Source organism: Oncorhynchus mykiss, chromosome 27, assembly GCF_013265735.2.
Source record: "Oncorhynchus mykiss isolate Arlee chromosome 27, USDA_OmykA_1.1, whole genome shotgun sequence".
NCBI classification, from domain to species: domain Eukaryota; kingdom Metazoa; phylum Chordata; class Actinopteri; order Salmoniformes; family Salmonidae; genus Oncorhynchus; species Oncorhynchus mykiss.
This window is the reverse complement of record NC_048591.1, coordinates 16,859,861-16,877,554: the sequence shown is the minus strand read 5'-3', so window position 1 is coordinate 16,877,554 and position 17,694 is coordinate 16,859,861. Positions and strand designations below refer to the sequence as shown.

At 41.5% G+C, this 17,694-nt stretch overlaps 2 protein-coding genes across 9 annotated transcripts in view; one reads left to right on the top strand and one right to left on the bottom strand.

The window, feature by feature from the left end:
* LOC110507646 (neurobeachin-like) overlaps positions 1 to 17,694 on the top strand; it is a 307,618-nt gene that overhangs the window by 186,660 nt on the left and 103,264 nt on the right. For all 8 annotated transcript variants that reach the window (XM_036965232.1, XM_036965228.1, XM_036965226.1 and 5 more), the window contains one exon: positions 7,696 to 7,832. In XM_036965232.1, coding sequence (XP_036821127.1) covers positions 7,696 to 7,832 — 137 coding nt within the window. The remainder of the gene's footprint in view (positions 1 to 7,695; positions 7,833 to 17,694) is intronic.
* LOC110507649 (putative nucleotidyltransferase MAB21L1) lies at positions 8,741 to 11,094 on the bottom strand. The gene has a single exon (XM_021587772.2). It carries the CDS (start codon positions 10,664 to 10,666, stop codon positions 9,587 to 9,589), a length of 1,080 nt encoding a protein of 359 aa, XP_021443447.1. The 5' UTR covers positions 10,667 to 11,094; the 3' UTR covers positions 8,741 to 9,586.

Below are 17,694 nucleotides of genomic sequence, written 5' to 3'. Positions count from 1 at the left end.
TCCCGTGTCTGAAGTACAGAGTGGTTGGTACAGCCGTTACTTCTTATTTCCCAAGAGCGATGGAATGTTGTGTCCCATCCTGGACTTGGTTGTTTTAAGCAAGCACCCCAAGATTTACAAGTTTCAAATGCTTACACTTGAATGGTTATTGCAGTCGGTGCGTCCCAGTGATTGGCTTACGTCCATAGATCTGGAGGATGAGTGTTTTCATGTGGCTATACATCCTCTCCACAGAAAGTTTCTGAAGTTTCATTTCAAGGTTGTGGCCCAGCCCCTTTTCTATGGTGGTGGAGGTGGCTTTGGCACGGGGTGCAATGCCAGGGGATCAGATTTTTGGCCTATCTGGATGATTGGATGGTCATAGCAGAGTTGAGGGAACAGGTGGGGTTCCACACTACCACGCTGGTTTTCCATATTCAGTCTTTGGAGTTCATAGTGAATTACAAGAAAACTTGTGATTCACTATGAATTCACTAGCGCGTTCAGTTTCTGGGTCTGGTTCTGGACTCATTTCTGAATTGTGTGTTTTGTCCCAACAGAGGAGGGTCGCATTCCGGTTCTTTCTGGCACGGATTCAGCTGGGGCACTCTATGCCTTTTCGCTCGGGCATACAGTTATTGGGTCTGATGGCCTCTATGATAGCTGTGGTGCCTCGGGACTGTTGATGCATCAGTTTTAGCGCTGGGTAGTTGCCACTGCCATCGTTTGTCAAGGTATCCCCATTGTGCCTAAGGACGTTGACTCCTTGGAGGGACCCGTGACTGCTGTTGCAAGGGGTTCTCATGGGCTGGGTAGTTTCCCACAGGGTGTTCACGACAGATGCATCCCTTTTGGGATGGGGAGCACTGTGTGTAGGTTGCTCGAAAAGAGGAATTTGGTCAACAACTCAAAGGGCACTGCATATCAATTACCTAGAGATACTGACTGTTTTACTAGTGTCTAGACTAGATCTAATTTCCAGGGGTGTCCTATCTCTACGGAGTGGAGACTACACCCCTAGGTGGTTGCCGAGATATTGGGCCAGTTCTGCAGTGCTGACAGAGATCTTTATGCATCACAAGAAAACTTGCATTGTCATCTGTTCTTTGCGATGAGGGATCTGGGCACTCCGTTGGGAACAGATGCTTTGGCGTATCAGTGGCCCCGGACCCTTCTCTATGTGTTTGCTCCGGCGGACCTGATTCAAGCCACTGAGCAGAGGGTCCATCAGGAAAGTCTGTTGTTGATTCTGGTGGCTCCACGTTGGCCCAGACAACCCTGGTTCCCGGAGATCATCCACTTGTTGGGGGGGGGGGGGGGGGGGGGGGGGGGGGGGGGGGGGGGGGGGGGGGGGGGGGGGGGGGGGGGGGGGGGGGGGGGGGGGGGGGGGGGGGGGACCCATTGAGGGTTCCATGTCATCGGGATCTATTGTCCCAGACACGCCAGGGAGTTTGGCACCCACGACCACAGATAGGGGATCTGTGGGTTTGGTCCCTGAAAGGTTGAATTTGACAGCTATGGGGTTATTCTTGAATGTTATTACTATACAGTCGGCAGATGTGCCCTCTACGAGGTGGTGCAGTTTCTGAAAGGCGTGCGTCGGCTCAGACAGGTGTCTAAGCCTGTGGCATAGACCTGCAACCTGGCTTTGGTCCTGGATGCTCTGTGTGAGCCTTCGTTTGGATGATTCAAGTCTGTGGACCTGAAGGTCCTTTCCTACATGACTGCCCTGCTCATGACCTTAGAGTCTGCCAAACACGTTGGCGATCTCCACTCACTGTCAGTACACCCTTCCTGTTTGGAATTCGCGCCTGGCAACTCTAAAGTGATGTTACCTCCTAATGCAGCTTTTGCTCCCAAGGTTATGTTTATGTCTCACAGGTCCCTGGCTTTCTAGCTGTTCCTTTTCTCTCCTCCTTTGTTTGCTTTCAGTGAACAACGGAGGTTGTATGGCCTGTGTCCGGTGCACGCTTTATGCACATATGGATAGGACCAAGGATATCCGCGTTTGTGACCAGCTTTTTGATTGTTTCGCTAATCCACCTCTGTAGTGCGATTTCCAAGCAACGTTTTCTCATTGGCTATCTCCCTGACAAATGACAGCAAAGGAGAAGGGTTGCCTAGCGGTGTGCGTGCTAACTCCACTAGGGGTGTGGCAGCTTCTTGGGCATTGTTCAGGGGCATGACGATTGGTGATATCTGTGCTGCAGCGTGTTGGGGTTCCCCAAATACCTTCTACCTGCTCCTAGTGTGGCTCATAGTGTTCTTATGGCTGGGTCCGGCAGTTGGTGTTAGGCACCGCGCAGGTTGTGCATTTGTCCGGGTTACCACAGTTCCCTGCAAGTTTGAGCCTTGGGCTGCAGCAGTGTGTAAAGTGTACATTATCAGGGTTACCACTGTTTCCTGTAGGTTTGAGCCTCGGGTTGCTGTGACAGCGCGCAAGTACACAGTTTCGATGTTGCTGCAGGTTTCCTCCTACAGGGAACAGTAGTTATAATCATAACTGTAATATTTATTGTCTTCATTAAAACATTTGACGGTTATTTCTGCCTAGTAGCTTAGGTTATTTAAATATCTTATTGGTCTATCTCTGCCCAGTCAGGAATGTCTCTGATAACAATAGAGTTGTCCAAACCCCCTTATAGTGTTTTAGTGTTCTCATAGTGTTCTCACAGTGTTCTCATAATGTTCTACAACCCACCTCCTGGTTATATGACACCAGGCTCCAGCTCTGTGGGCCAAACTCTCCAGTCAGTACTGTGCTTTCTGCTGCTTTAGGTATAATTGCCTCAGCCTCACAAGGTATAGTTATCCAGAGTTCAGTCTGGTTGTGAAAATAGATCAAGAGGAGCTGTTCAACAGTCCGATACACTGCCTGAACGCTGCAAACAACTGGTGCATGAAATAAGAGCAGCAAGCGCTGTGGTGGTTTTATGCCTGATGCAAGCGTTTTACTGGAATACAATAGTGGATCCTGGCAGCCATCATAAATTCCTGAAACGTTTACTATGTTCCAATCACAAGGATTATAAAGCAGCAAATGGACTGAGGGAGAGAGAATCTGGTTGCTGTGCCTCCCCTGTCAAGCTCACAGACATTAAAAAAAACATAGTTTTTTTCTGAGGAGAAAATTTCATCCTAAAACAGTTGATAAAATAATAAAGAAAATATGATATACTGTAGCTGCTGTTTCTTTTAAAATGTCATAGTTTACTGGTATGTTGGCATTCTGACAAAGAGAATTCTAATTGCAGACTATTTTTTTTATTTTTTTATATATATATTTTTTACCTTTATTTAACTAGGCAAGTCAGTTAAGAACAAGTTCTTATTTTCAATGATGGCCTAGGAACAGTGGGTTAACTGCCTGATCAGGGGCAGAACGACAGATTTTTACCTTGTCAGCTCCGGGATTTGAACTTGCAACCTTCCGGTTAGTAGTCCAACGCTCTAACCACTAGGCTACCCTGCCACCCCATAGTTTTTTTCTGAGGAGAAAATTTCATCCTAAGACAGTTGATAAAATAATAAAGAAAATATGATATACTGTAGCTGCTGTTTCTTTTAAAATGTCATAGTTTACTGGTATGTTGGCATTCTAACAAAGAGAATTCGAATTGCAGACTATTGTGTTGCTATGTAAGTGGGGGTAGCTTTAGAGACCTGCAATGACTAGCTTCTGTCCAGAATCTCAAGAGGTACAATCAGGCTTTTAAGTAGTGGCTGTGAGCGGTATTGTCCTTAATTTAAGACTGCATCAGACTGCATCAGTATTTGTAATTGTATTTTTAAATCATTGCTGTATGTCTAATAAATCACTCTGTGTTTATTTAATGAAAATGTACTGCCCTTTAAAAGTCCAATGCAGCTATTTTTATCTCAATATCAAATAATTTCTGGGTAAAAACTAAGTCCCTTAGTGTGATTGTTTTCAATTAAAATGGCAAAAGAAACAAAAATAGTAGCTATAACGAAACACCATCCAAAATCAGCTGGACCAGTTAAGAGTACAGAAAATTCTAAATGGAAACTTTCTTTATATGTACATCATTTAGAATATATTATCAATTCCAACCCTATTAAAAATGTTGGTCAAAACATTTATTTTTGGAACATTCAAAAACTCTTCAAAAACATTTACAAATTTTTTCAAATATTGCATCATGGTAAAGTTAAAGTTCACATTCTGACCAACAGGGGAGCCCTAGCTATCTCAGACTGACAATTCAGAAGTGCTGGACATTATGTAGTGTTCTGTCTATGTACTCTATATCTATATGCTACAGTCTGTGTGCTCTATATCTATACTCTATCTCTCTCTGCCCTGAGCAGTCTAAGTGGGAGATCCTCCTTGTGTGTTGACAGCCTTTCTCCTCCTCCTCTTTCTTTATCTTTCTCTCTCTTGCCCTCTCACTCTGTCTCTCCCCATATCTCTTTCTCTCTCCTCCTCTTCCTCCTCTCTCTCTCCTCCTGCCAACCAACCATCAGGTCAGTGTCTGCTGCCAGAGGGGGTGTGGCTTACCCTGGGCCCAGCTAGCTATGGGGCCGGGCGGGGCCTGCCCTGTGGTTACCAAACCCATGATTAGTTTCACTCCCCCTGAACACTGGCAACACCGTCTGCTCTCACTGGCATCAACACTCTCCTTTTGTCTACTCATCTGTAACCCAACTCGAGAGGAGAGGAGAGGAGAGGAGAGGAGAGGAAAGGAGAGGAGAGGAGAGGAGAGGAGAGGAGAGGAGAGGAGAGGAGAGGAGAGGAGAGGAGAGGAGAGGAGAGGAGAGGAGGTGTTTTGATATTGGCTGTTTACTGTTTTGCTTGAGATATTAATGATCTTAACTGACAGATCTTTGAATGGACGAGTCAAAGACAGGCTGTACTCTTTCAAGGAGACATTATCATGACCTAACGAGTGGAGTGCACCATTATCATATCTCTCTCTGTCTCTGTCCCTCTCTGTCTCTCTCGCGCTCTGGCATCATTTTAGCCCTTACATGGGTAATAATTAGCCTTATGAGTGCAAGATAATATTTTCATAAATACTTAGACATAACCGCATAAAAAAGTGCACTGCTCAGGATGTTTTGAATTACATATAATATTACTGACTACATTACATGTTTAGGAAATTACTACTATAATCTTTCTTGCATATATGACAATAAATGGAACTGTTTTAGGCTGATTCCCGAATGGCACCCTAATGGCCTATGTACCCTGGTAAAAAAAAGAGTGCCCTATAAAGGTACATCTTAAACTTATTCAAGCCTTTGAGAGGCATGTTGGGCATTCGGGATTTTGGGAGAATTATCTGTTTTAATTATGACACTACCCAGAATGCCTTGTGTAGCAGTGCAGCAGTGACATCACTGTGACTGTCTTCATCAGACCAGACTGTTTAACAGTTTACCAGCCCCGTAGACATTCAAGACTAGAGTACAGACAAAATATAACTATAACACCAAGAAACTAGGACTATGTAATGGAATATTATAACTGGAATTGTTTTTGCTAGAAATGTAATGATTTGCCCCGTGTACGATTTAAATGTTTCTGAAATATTATTTTGAAGACCATCTGCGTAAAAGGACTGGGTGTGTGTGTGTTAATATATAATATAATATTATTATTATTACTACTATAACTTTTTCTAAAGGAAATTCGAAGAAAACCGTTTCAAAGATATAGCGTTATAGCTCACGTATTAACGGAATCCAGTCCTTTTGGCATATGGAAACCTGTATCATTTATTATTATTGTTGTGTAAACGTTTTAATACTAACTCCGAATTATGGAGTATCCCTAGAGGGATTACAGCTTAATCCCGTCCCTGTAGCGCGGTGGATCCAGTGGATTAAGGCTGTATTGTCTCTCTCTGTACCAGAGTCCCTTTAGGCCACAACACAATGGTTCTCGTACCCGCCAACGTCTTATTATTCTCTTTCTCTCTGAGGGGGAGTAGACTAGAGGTCTTGGAATAGAGAGTTTATGTTGCATAAAGACAAACCCTTCAGATTGATGAGAATCTCTTGCAACAGCATCGACTGTAAAACAATATCTGTCCGTTTACTGAGACGTCGGCCGAATTCTCTATTCAAATGTAGTCTAACATGGGGCGGGTTTAATATGTGTCTAAATGTGGAAACAACATTAAGAACAAGTGTCATTACAAGATAATTACATAGGCTAATAAATGGTCATGACGGTGATAAATATGAGTATTAGAATAATAAGTAATGTTTTGATCACGTTTCGTTTCTTTTGCAAAAGCATTGCTTTCTATTCTGTGAGCATATCGCAGTAATTATAGCCTTTTGTATAATTTTACATTATATGTACATGTAGGTATTTATTATAGGTTATACATTATATGTCAGTGCATTGTGTATTATCTATTCATTAATATGTTGTGGGGCATATTAGGGCTATATGTTTCCATAGGCCTACGATAGCCTACAACTGCAACGTCATTAGACCCGGGATATTGCATGTTTATTACAGCTTGTAAAGCACATGCTAAACGGTGATAGTGTAATCAGATAAGATCAGTTTAATACAGGCAGAATTTATTACAGGCAGCTAGGGCAGGCAGAGAGTAGGAAAGCCGATTCCACTATTCCTGAGCGCTCTGTTAGCACAATGAAAGAGAGCCCAGGGAATTGAAACCAAAATCCACTTGTAATCTCGCAACAGTATCGGGCATAATTGGTTGAGGACCACAATATTAAGATTGATGAGACATTAAAGTGGCTCTTTGGAGTTCACGCGATCGATAAATATCCCAATTTCAAAAGCTTTCATTTGAGCTCGAGACAAATCACTGGAGCCGCGCGCCTCAGCGATACTGATCCAAATAGAACATGGAGGATGGAGGGAGAGGAGAGATGGAGATGCGGAGGAAGATGGGTGGAAACAGAGAGATTGCATGTGATCCCGTCTGCTGGTCAGGGGTCAAAATGCCATCGTAAATAAATACTAAACGGATATTGTCAGCACAAATATATGCGCTTTCAGGTTTTTCAAAAGCATGTGATTAGTTTAGGATGCATATTGTAACAGTAGTTTGGCGTGGTGTTGTATTTCTCATTTAGTGGCCCCAGTGTCGTTATTGTAACTGAAATAATTGTTATGAAAAATATTAGTATGCAAATATGAATAATAATACCATATAAGTGACCAGTCATCATATTGGCAAGCGCTCCTCCATCTCTGGTTTAGTTCTGATAGGCCATATGACACTGCTGGCCCTTATTGCACCGCACGCGCCTTTAGTTAAAATGGTTATTACTTATGTAAATTAGCGTCATATAGTTTTGAAAGCCTATAATGTATATAGGCCTAAATGCTTGTTGAATAGGCCGAATAGCGATTTGTTTCAAAGTAACCTATGTTATACCCTCCAGAGTGCAACCCATAAGTGAGCCTTGTCCTGTATTTAACCTGAACGAATAATTCGAGTTTGCATCAAAAATAATGACTCTGAATGAAAACCTGTTACCATGATAATTAAGAACCGTGCATGTGCCCAAATTAAGAAGAAATTGTAGAATTTGCATCCTATACATTACATCGTCTCAATATCTTCTCTGACTAAATCGAAGTAAACTCAAATTTGATAATAATTCACTATCAAAGAAATCAAATTATTTGTTAGGAATTGTTAAAGACCATACATTGTTTGTCCTTATATCTGATTCACCGTGTATTACACATTATAGGCCCAGTGGTCCTCAGCACCCCGGCCCAGCTCGTGGCCCCGGTAATAGTGGCACGAGGGACGCTCTCCATCACGACGACCGAGATATATTTCGAAGTGGACGAGGATGACCCCTCCTTCAAACTGCTTGACTCCACGGTAAGTCCAACTGCCACGTTCCCTTTCTGTTTGATATGCGATTACTCCACAAGCTTTTGTTCACATTCAAGTTCACTTTACTGATTCATGTTCATGTTTAGGCTGGGCCCGCATAAACCCCATGTTCCTTTATTTTGCAAGACACAAATTGGGATTTAGAGATGTAAAAAAATATATCCAGGTTCACACATGTGCAACAATTCAAACATTAGGAGATTGTGGAGCATTTTAGAAAATGTGATCTAATTGGAACCGTGTGCCATTTTGATTCCCAGAATGTAGACGAGCCTTAAGCATGCCTAGGCTTACACGCGCGCGAGGCTCCACCTGCAGAGAACCTGGCCTACAATATTTTACAAATGTATTGATATTCGGATTCCCTCAAAACCTGTAAACCTATGTCATCGAACGAGAGCCTACGATATCGGTTCGATTTTAGACCAACATTATCCTTGTTTATAAATATGGCGACTGTGTATGGACATGGGATAACAGTTGCACTATTAGGCTAACCCTCACGTTGTAACCTCGACATTTGCACAACTACGGGTTCAAAACACCTGGTTTTGCGCAGTCTTCGTGTGGACTCTATATTAGAAATATAGGCCTAATGTCTAACCCCAACCGTACCTCTCATACATGTTTTCCCCAACAGCCTTAAGCCGATAAAAAGCGTTCAATTAGACAGCCTATTATTATAACATAGACAACCCGATAGATACAATATGTAGGATAGGCCTTTAGCCGGAACTAATAGAGATATGACAAACTATATTTGCGTAATTTAAAATGGGTTAAACACTAGGCCTATAAAATACCAATGTATGGTGCCGATAATAAATATAGCCTGTATGTGATTAAAAAAATACAAGTTATACATTTCATTAATCATGATTGGGACACAAATATTACATAGCTCGTTTTTATTAACTCTTTAAATTAAATCAGAGACAGGAATAAAAAATCAGATCACAAATGTTATAATCCAGTGTATTTCAAGTGCATTTTTTCTTTTCAATTAGACTGTATTTATATATATATTCTTATTTTCAGGTTTTATCATGTTATCAAGGTACAAACAAAAATGATCGAGTATACTTTAAATAGGAATTCAAGTATGTTTATGGAATGTTTTTTTTAACGTAACAGATAATACCATAAAAATGTAAACTTTCAAAATTTGAAAATGTCCACTGACAACAGATACAGCAGACTATCACTGAAATGAACGTTCTAATTTATTTTCTACCAAATAAAAAAATGTTCAGGCGTTTTACTTTAAAAGGTGGAATTGAGCTCTTAAGTTTACATGTCACAGAACAACATTCACAATTTCAGACCACTGGAATCACAACCTATGAATGTATTTACAGTAGAAATTGTACAGTTATTTTGTCAAGGCTTGTATGGGGGCTTTATTTTAAAGCATTTAAGCAAATAAACGATTTAGATTACCGTGGGCATGGAGAGAAATAACGAAAGATTAACACTGCATTGTAACCTAACCTTGAATGTGGATTGATGGTACAATTTGCTCCAAAATTAGGACATCGCAGAATAGAATTAAGAGAAGGGTCATATTTGACTAAATGTAATAAAAATGATCTCAGAGTAAACGTCTTCATCGTCAGAGGATAGTCACATTTTACAAGACCGTGAATAAAACAGGGGTGCAGTGATCATTTCTGTCCATAGTCCTTTGATACATCACCAGGCCTCTCACTGACCCTCCTTCACTATAACACACATTTACCTCAGAGTTTCTCCAAGCTTTTGGGGTTGGTCAGAATCTCTCTCGCCAGTCGCCAGGTCTGTTTGGCTGCATTTTCTAGAGCAGAATGAGGTTTCCCCTGGAACAGGTCTAGAGTAGGCAGGAAGTAATGGGGGCACCTCCTGCACTGCAAACACGAAATAAGCTGCAATAGAATCCCGTTCAAACGGTCCCCGAGGTTGTTCTCGTCCCAGTCAGACTCCCGTGGATGTTTTTCACACTCATAAGAAACCAGAGTCTTCATGTGGTAGTTGTTGAGGGGCGTCCCAGGCAGCTCAAGGTGCCGGTCCCGTAACGTCTTGAGGACCGACAGACATTTCTTCCTGCAGCCTCCCAGGAGTAGACGGTTCTCGGCCTCGCCGAACTGCAGGACCCAGGCGTCGCTCTCTGCCGAACTTTGTTTTCCGTTCAACGAGTAGCACTCTTTAGAGAGAAGGTTGAATCCCTCGGCCTTTACCTCGGCTACCCTGTTGGGCCCCGGCCAGGGGATGTGCGGTAGGGGCCAGTGCGCTGCGCTGCGGGGCCAGATCCCGGTGCATTTGAAAGCCGGGGTGATCTGAACGATGTATCTGTCTCTGATGCGTAACTTCACCTCGCTGGTGTCTGACACCATTTTGACAACATCTCTATAGCTGCATTTATCCACTGCCTGCGCCACTAGGGTCTGAAATCTGGAGCGGATCTTGCGCGCAGAGAGGTAGCCGGAGGCAGTGATGAATTCTACCCAGAGAGACATGCTCCTCTTGCGGCCGTCGCTTAGCTTGAGCACGGCGCAGCCCGGCAGAGACCCATCATCCACGAAGTTAAACACCCCCATCTGGTTGAGGTAGAGCACCACCTCGAACTCCGTGGGGGAGATGACCTCTAGCCCCTCGAAGCGGTTGTCCATCTCGTTGAGAGAGCTGATGAAGCGGGGCTCCTGCACCTCCACCTCCTTCAAGACGTCCGAGACCACCTTGCACACCTCCCGGATGGTCTTGGAGATGGCCGCCTTCCGAGATTGACATTTCTCCTGGTAGTATTTGTTGAGGTGGTACACCAGCTTGGCCTGGGCGGCTATCATGTTAGGGCAGAGATCCGGGTTGTAGACCGGAGTCTCGCAGTAAGCCGACGGATCCAACGCGGCTGTTTGTACGGGAGCCAATTTTAGAGAAGAAAGAACGCTATTAAAAAGAAAAAAATGTGTTCCACAAGACCCAACCCAGCCTCTTGCTAGTTGGGGCACATGCGTAATAACCTCGCTGGTCTAAATCATAAGCTTTTGCAATGGACTGCAGTTGAAAAAGTATGTCCTTCGATTTGCGAATAATTATCAAAAGTCCATATTACACGCCCTCACGTCAGTAGTCAAAACAACCTCGTTGTTGTTTTTGTTAACTCTAATCACTGCTGTAGTTATGGATCCACATGTGAAAGTGCGCGGTGCAGTCTGTGTGTGTATGTGTGAGGGCGTTGTGGAGGCGGCTGAGTCTTTCTGTGTTTAACAGCCCGGACGCTCTTCGGGAAATTATAAAGGGAGGGTTAGGAACGAGGATGTCCAATCGCCATCTGATTCGTCACCGCCTCCAGTTTATCGAACGCAAATTAATTCCCGGGTTTTATACACAATTTAAACTGAAGGTAGTAATGTCGAGGATCGGAAGTCCACCTACTACGCATTGGCTAGAGAAAAAACAGAGCCCACTTTCAGGATGTCTTTTTGACATTTAAACGGATTTGCTTCAACTGCTCATTTTAGACAGCTTGTTTGTATGCTACAGTAGGTAGGCTATAACATATGCAAATGTTTATCTTATTTATTTGTTTTGAATACAATATTTGATTAAGTAGCATTTTTCTCGTGTTTATTATTCTTGCTTTCTCTGATTTTCGTTTTTTATTTTACTGTATTGTCCACAGCCTAAGGATGGTAGCTGATCTAATATTAGACACGACGTCTGAATGACAGATTTGATGACAGTCGTTGCGTGGGGTTATGTCTTTTATTTTATTTTGTTGCTTTGACAGACGATTCGCTATGCTAAATCTATTCAACAGGAATTTGGAATGCAGTGTCCGGAGAAAAAAATATCCTACTACATGTTGAAATAACCTATATTAGATGGATTTACGTCTTCGGCATATCAGTAGGCTAGGCTATTGTATAATTATTAGGCCTGTGATATCACACGCTGGTTATTTTTGACAATAATGCATGTATGCCTGGAACATTGTAGTAGTTAAAAATAGTGGACCGGTTCATTTCCCCAGTTTTCTTTTCCAGCATAAATAGGATAATGATAAAATAAAGGTACACAGCCCTTTAGAAGTTCATTGTTTTTTTCTTACAGTGTCGATGTATAGGCTATTCAACGCAATAAAATACATCTTCAGGCCTACCTTTAAATTAAGAAGTTTTTGAATTTGAATGTAAATATGTTTCGTTATTTCAATGTATGAAATAGGCCTACTATTCCTCATTAATTGAAGGATGAACTTGTCAAATTAAGTAGGACACTCATCTTATCAGTGAAGAAAAATTAAGATGGCATAGATATTTCCTTTAGCTATACCACTGTTTTGTAAGACTGTAATCTATACATGTGAAGGCATTTTAATATATTTCCAATATGTATTATTTTTCAGCATTGGTAAATGTTTTATTGCAAGCATCTTGTTAGTTCGTTGAAATACGCGATTCCGATCATGTTTTACTTCACAATATTGTATAAGGGCGTTTTGTATGCAAAAACAGATTGTGAACACAAGGTTTTCATAAGCAGGCCGTTACAAATGATTGATGTTGTACATTGTAGGCATCATTCTAGGTGAGTGTTGTGTGAGCAGTGTTTACAATTATCACGAATATGATGATAGAACAAATTAAACAATATTAAACAATAGCAACAAAAATAAAACTATACTTTATCATTATTATTATGATGATGATTATTTTAGACTATATATATATATATATATATATATATATATATATATATATATATATATATAATTGACTTGAGTAGGCCTAGTATTTTCCTCAGAAGTAAATGAGGCCTACATAGGCAACACAACATAGGCTAGGTCTACAATATTCATATTACTACGACAAAAATACTTAACTATTCCAATCGTATTACTAATATAAAACAGATTATTATGTTATCAAGATGGAATGGAAGCAAGACACATTTATGCACAACACCAGTAGACTAGATATTTTTATGCAGACGAAGTTGCTGCACATTTCTGCACAGTTAACAAGTCCTTCCCCCCCACCAAATCACTGAACAATCACTATAGTTATCACCGAATCAACTCCCTATCTCGGAGCCATCTCTAGCTTTAAAAGTAGTAATCATCCTGGCTAATCATAATTAATGTCCCACTGTTACCAGGCAGGTATTACAGATATGACAACAAATGGGTGTGCTGGTATAGACCTTGCCAAGATAACACATCATTACTCTAGGCCCATCTAAAGGTCTACTACGAAAATATGAATTCAAATTAAGTGTGAAATATAGTTTACTATATTCATAACCTTAATTATTATTTTAGATTGATAGTCAACAGAAATCTTTTGGGTTAGATATTGACAAAACTAGGCACTAGCTACCACTTCCCAGTGTAAATTTTTCTTAGTCACTTTCATGGAGTGTTTTGCGATTGTAGGAAATTCTATACTGGTTTCATGTGGAGAGAGATAGGAGGAAAACCTGCACCTTCTCTCTCTCTCTCCCTCTCTCTCTCTCTCTCTCTCTCTCTCTCTCTCTGTCTCTCTCTGTCTCTCTCTGTCTCTCTGTCTCTGTCTCTCTGTCTCTGTCTCTCTGTCTCTGTCTCTCTCTCTCTGTCTGTAGATCAGCATGTATACTGGCCTTTATTAGAGCCAGACTAGTTTACAGTCTACTTCCAACTCCAAGTTTGTGTGTGGCCATGAGGCTGGTCATCCCTCTACGTGATAGAGGGGCTTTTCTTCAGGATTATCACCTCTTTAATCTAAAGCATGTGCACTGCTTAGATCTAACAACCTGGACTACTCTACACAGATCTACATGTAAATGTTCATGTTTAGATCTAACAACCTGGACTACTCTACACAGATCTACATGTAAATGTTCCTGTTTAGATCTAACAACCTGGACTACTCTACACAGATCTACATGTAAATATTCATGTTTAGATCTAACAACCTGGACTACTCTACACAGATCTACATGTAAATATTAATGTTTAGATCTAACAACCTGAGGTGCGTTCAGTTCTGTTCAGCGTTTGCTACGTTGCGTGACGGTTTGTACTGAATGACACGTTTCCCCAAAACAGTGTGCAATGTTCAACAGCCTTTGAGGTACGTTTGTGTGTGAATTAAACATTGCACACCGTTCTGAACACACCCCTGGTCTACTCTACACAAATCTACACTATATAGCAATCTGGTCTACTCTACTATAGATCTAAACTAACAACCTGTTCTACTCTACTCAGATCTATACTATCCTCTATGGTCTCTGTGTTAGATCCACTAGCGTCTATCTCTGACCCGGCCTAATTTCAATAGAACCTATTTCTGACCCCACAGCCCAATGCATGACTGTAGTATGGGGCCTTTTTCTATTCTGACCCAGAATAACATCAGTCCGGTCTCTGACCCTCCAGCTTTATGTATGATTGTGTAAATCAATACAATGATTTCTACTTCCTACCATGTGACCCAGCCTCTTTGTGTAGAAGGCTTCTTTGTTTTTACTGCACTTCTCCTTTTCCCCTCCATTTTTCATTTTTCTCTTTCTTTTAGTAAGACGGATCCTCCTGTCAGTGGTCTGAAATGGGGTCAACAGTTCTTGTCTAATAGCCAAAATGGCTTTGTGATGACACCATAGTTTATCACGCACACACACACGGCCTGAAACTGGACATGAGATTTTTCAGTTTGACAATTACAAGTCTAAATTGACAATATAAAATACATTTTTGATGCCACAAATCCATCGCCCCAGACAGTGTAAACATTTACTATATAAAAATACAGTTTTTATAAATGTACAGGCCTGTGGTGCATGATAGACACCAGTAGTATAAATGTTTAAGACCAACACCAGCTAAAACCATGATAATATAAATTTTATTAAGACAGACCAAATTAATCCAAGACCAAATTAACAATTTAAATGTCTCAATAGTAATAACAGCATCTCATAATGTGCCCATTAAAGTCAACTAATTGAGGATATTAATAGTCAGTGTGTCTCTCTATTGATAATCCTTTTAGAACATGACAAATAGGGTCATCCATGTTATTATGTCGTCTATCTCTCTGTACATTATAGAAGACTGGGGATGGAAGGCAGCCAAGGAGAGGTTCAGTCACCAAATCAAATCCAGATTATACCAACAGTCTCTAATGGAGTGGCAGTGCAATAGGACTCAGATTAAGAGGGTGGCATTTAAGATATGTGTGATCAGCATTAGGCCTCACACTGGGATAAATAATACACTTAACCCTCTCGGGATGGGGACTCACTTTGACATGTCCCCCCACAAAATGTATTAATCTCAAAATGACATTGTCATTGGGGTTTTTAATAATCTGAATATCATTATTCCAGACAATATGGTGTCTCTGTGGGGTAGCCCGTTAATTTCTGGGCCTTGTGTCTTCCACACTCTGGATCCTTCCTCCACCTCTGCCCCCTCTGGATCTCCGACCCCCCCTTTCTTCATCTGTTATACCCCCTCCTCGTGTCAGCAGCCTCCCTGTGTTTGACTCCTCCCTCCCCGACTCTTTCTCAATTCATATTTCCTTGATTCCTCACATCCTCTGACCTCGCATCCTTCTCAAAACGCATTGGAGAAAAAGGTCAGAGGGGAGGGACCTTGGACCTTCAATCTGATTTAGGAGGAAACAAGGACAAAGGATGCTAGATGTTGCATAGAGACGGATTGAGACAGAGCCCTCGTGTCAGCAGCCTCTCTGTGTGAGTAGTAAGGAGACAGGACAACACAGCCAGAGGCTCTGAAGGACCTTCTCGTGATCAGCTAGGGCCCAGGCTAGGTCTCATATACTACAGACCATCAGGCTATAGCCTGGTGGGGTTACAGAAAACACATCAGAATAACAGAACTTTGGTGTGTATTTCCGTGACAGAGGAGGAGAGAAAGAGGGAGGGTGAGAGGGAGAGAGGGAGAGTGAGAGAGAGAAGAGAGAGAAGAACAGGGGAAATTATGAAAATTAATGAATTATCTCAGCACCTCCACCACCCGCCTCCCTCCTCTCCTCAATATGGAATGCTTGTCAGCCTTTCTGATTAATGACACGCATTTATTTGCATCAATTTAGCATTAATATAATTAAATATAATTTTGTTTCATTTGCCGACACGGCTTTGCATAATAACACAGAAAATGAGAGGTATTATTAGAGGTATGCCATTTAAAAAAAGTGGATAACATTCTGTGACCGATCATACATTTTTCTGTTTAAGTATGTGCCCATGGCATTATTGTGTAGAAATGCTTAGGTTATGGTTGCATCTCAAATGGCACCCTATTCCCTCTATCGTGTACTACTTTTGACCAGGATCCATGGTATTTTCTATATGTGCACTACATAGGGAATAGGGTGCCGTTTGTGATGAAGACTGTGGCTGCCCTGTCTGTATAATCACACAGATAAACTCTATATCTGTTGTACATAACAGTGTTAAGGTATTAGTAGGAGATGGGAGCTGTGTCCTGCTACGTTATTATTCTGTTATCTGTTAATATCTCTGCTGTTGTTGCGAAATTTTTAGAACAGCAGCATTGTTAAGGCTTGTGGTATGTCGTTAGAGCAGCAGCATTGTTAAAGCTTGTGGTATGTCGTTAGAGCAGCAGCATTGTTAAGGCTTGTGGTTTGTTGTTAGAGCAGCAGCATTGTTAAGGCTTGTGGTTTGTTGTTAGAGCAGCAGCATTGTTATGGCTTGTGGTTTGTTGTTAGAGCAGCAGCATTGTTATGGCTTGTGGTTTGTTGTTAGAGCAGCAGCATTGTTAAGGCTTGTGGTATGTCATTAGAGCAGCAGTATTGTAAAGGCTTGTGGTTTGTTGTTAGAGCAGCAGCATTGTAAAGGCTTGTGGTTTGTTGTTAGAGCAGCAGCATTGTTAAGGCTTGTGGTTTGTTGTTAGAGCAGCAGCATTGTTAAGGCTTGTGGTATGTCGTTAGAGCAGCAGTATTGTAAAGGCTTGTGGTATGTTGTTAGAGCAGCAGCATTGTAAAGGCTTGTGGTTTGTTGTTAGAGCAGCAGCATTGTTATGGCTTGTGGTTTGTTGTTAGAGCATCAGCATTGTTATGGCTTGTGGTTTGTTGTTAGAGCATCAGCATTGTTAAGGCTTGTGGTATGTCGTTAGAGCAGCAGTATTGTAAAGGCTTGTGGTATGTCATTAGAGCAGCAGCATTGTTAAGGCTTGTGGTTTGTTGTTAGAGCAGCAGCATTGTAAAGACTTGTGTTTTGTTGTTAGAGCATCAGCATTGTTAAGGCTTGTGGTTTGATGTAGACTAGTTTATAGTATAATCTCCAGTCTGTTTTGCCAGAGAGAGGAAAGATGCCACCTCATGTTTGTTTTTGTAATGCAATATATATATACAGTACCAGTCAAACGTTTGGACACCTACTCATTCCAGGGATTTTCTTTATTTTTACTATTTTCTACATTATATAAAAATAGTGAAGACATCAGAACTATGAAATAACACATATGGAATCATGTAGTAACCAAAACAGTGTTAAACAAATCTAAATATAATTGAGATTCTTCAAAGTAGCCACCCTTTGCCTTGATGACAGCTTTGCACACTCATGGCATTCTCTCAACCAGCTTCATGAGGAATAATTTTCCAACAGACTTGAAGGAGTTCAAACACATGTTGAGCACTTGTTGGCTGCTTTTCCTTCACTCTGTGGTCCAGCTCATCCCAAACCATCTCAACCCAACAGCGTTCCAGTTCTTGACACACTCGAACCTGTTCGCCTGTCACCTACTACCATACCACGTTCAAAGGCACACATACACAATCCATGTCTCTATTGTCTCAAGGCTTAAAAAATCCTTCTTTAACCTGTCTCCTACCCTTCA

Coding starts and splice junctions, on each gene's coding strand:
- LOC110507649 (XM_021587772.2), bottom strand. CDS start 10,666: ATGATAGCCGCCCAGGCCAAGCTGGTGTACCACCTCAACAAATACTAC.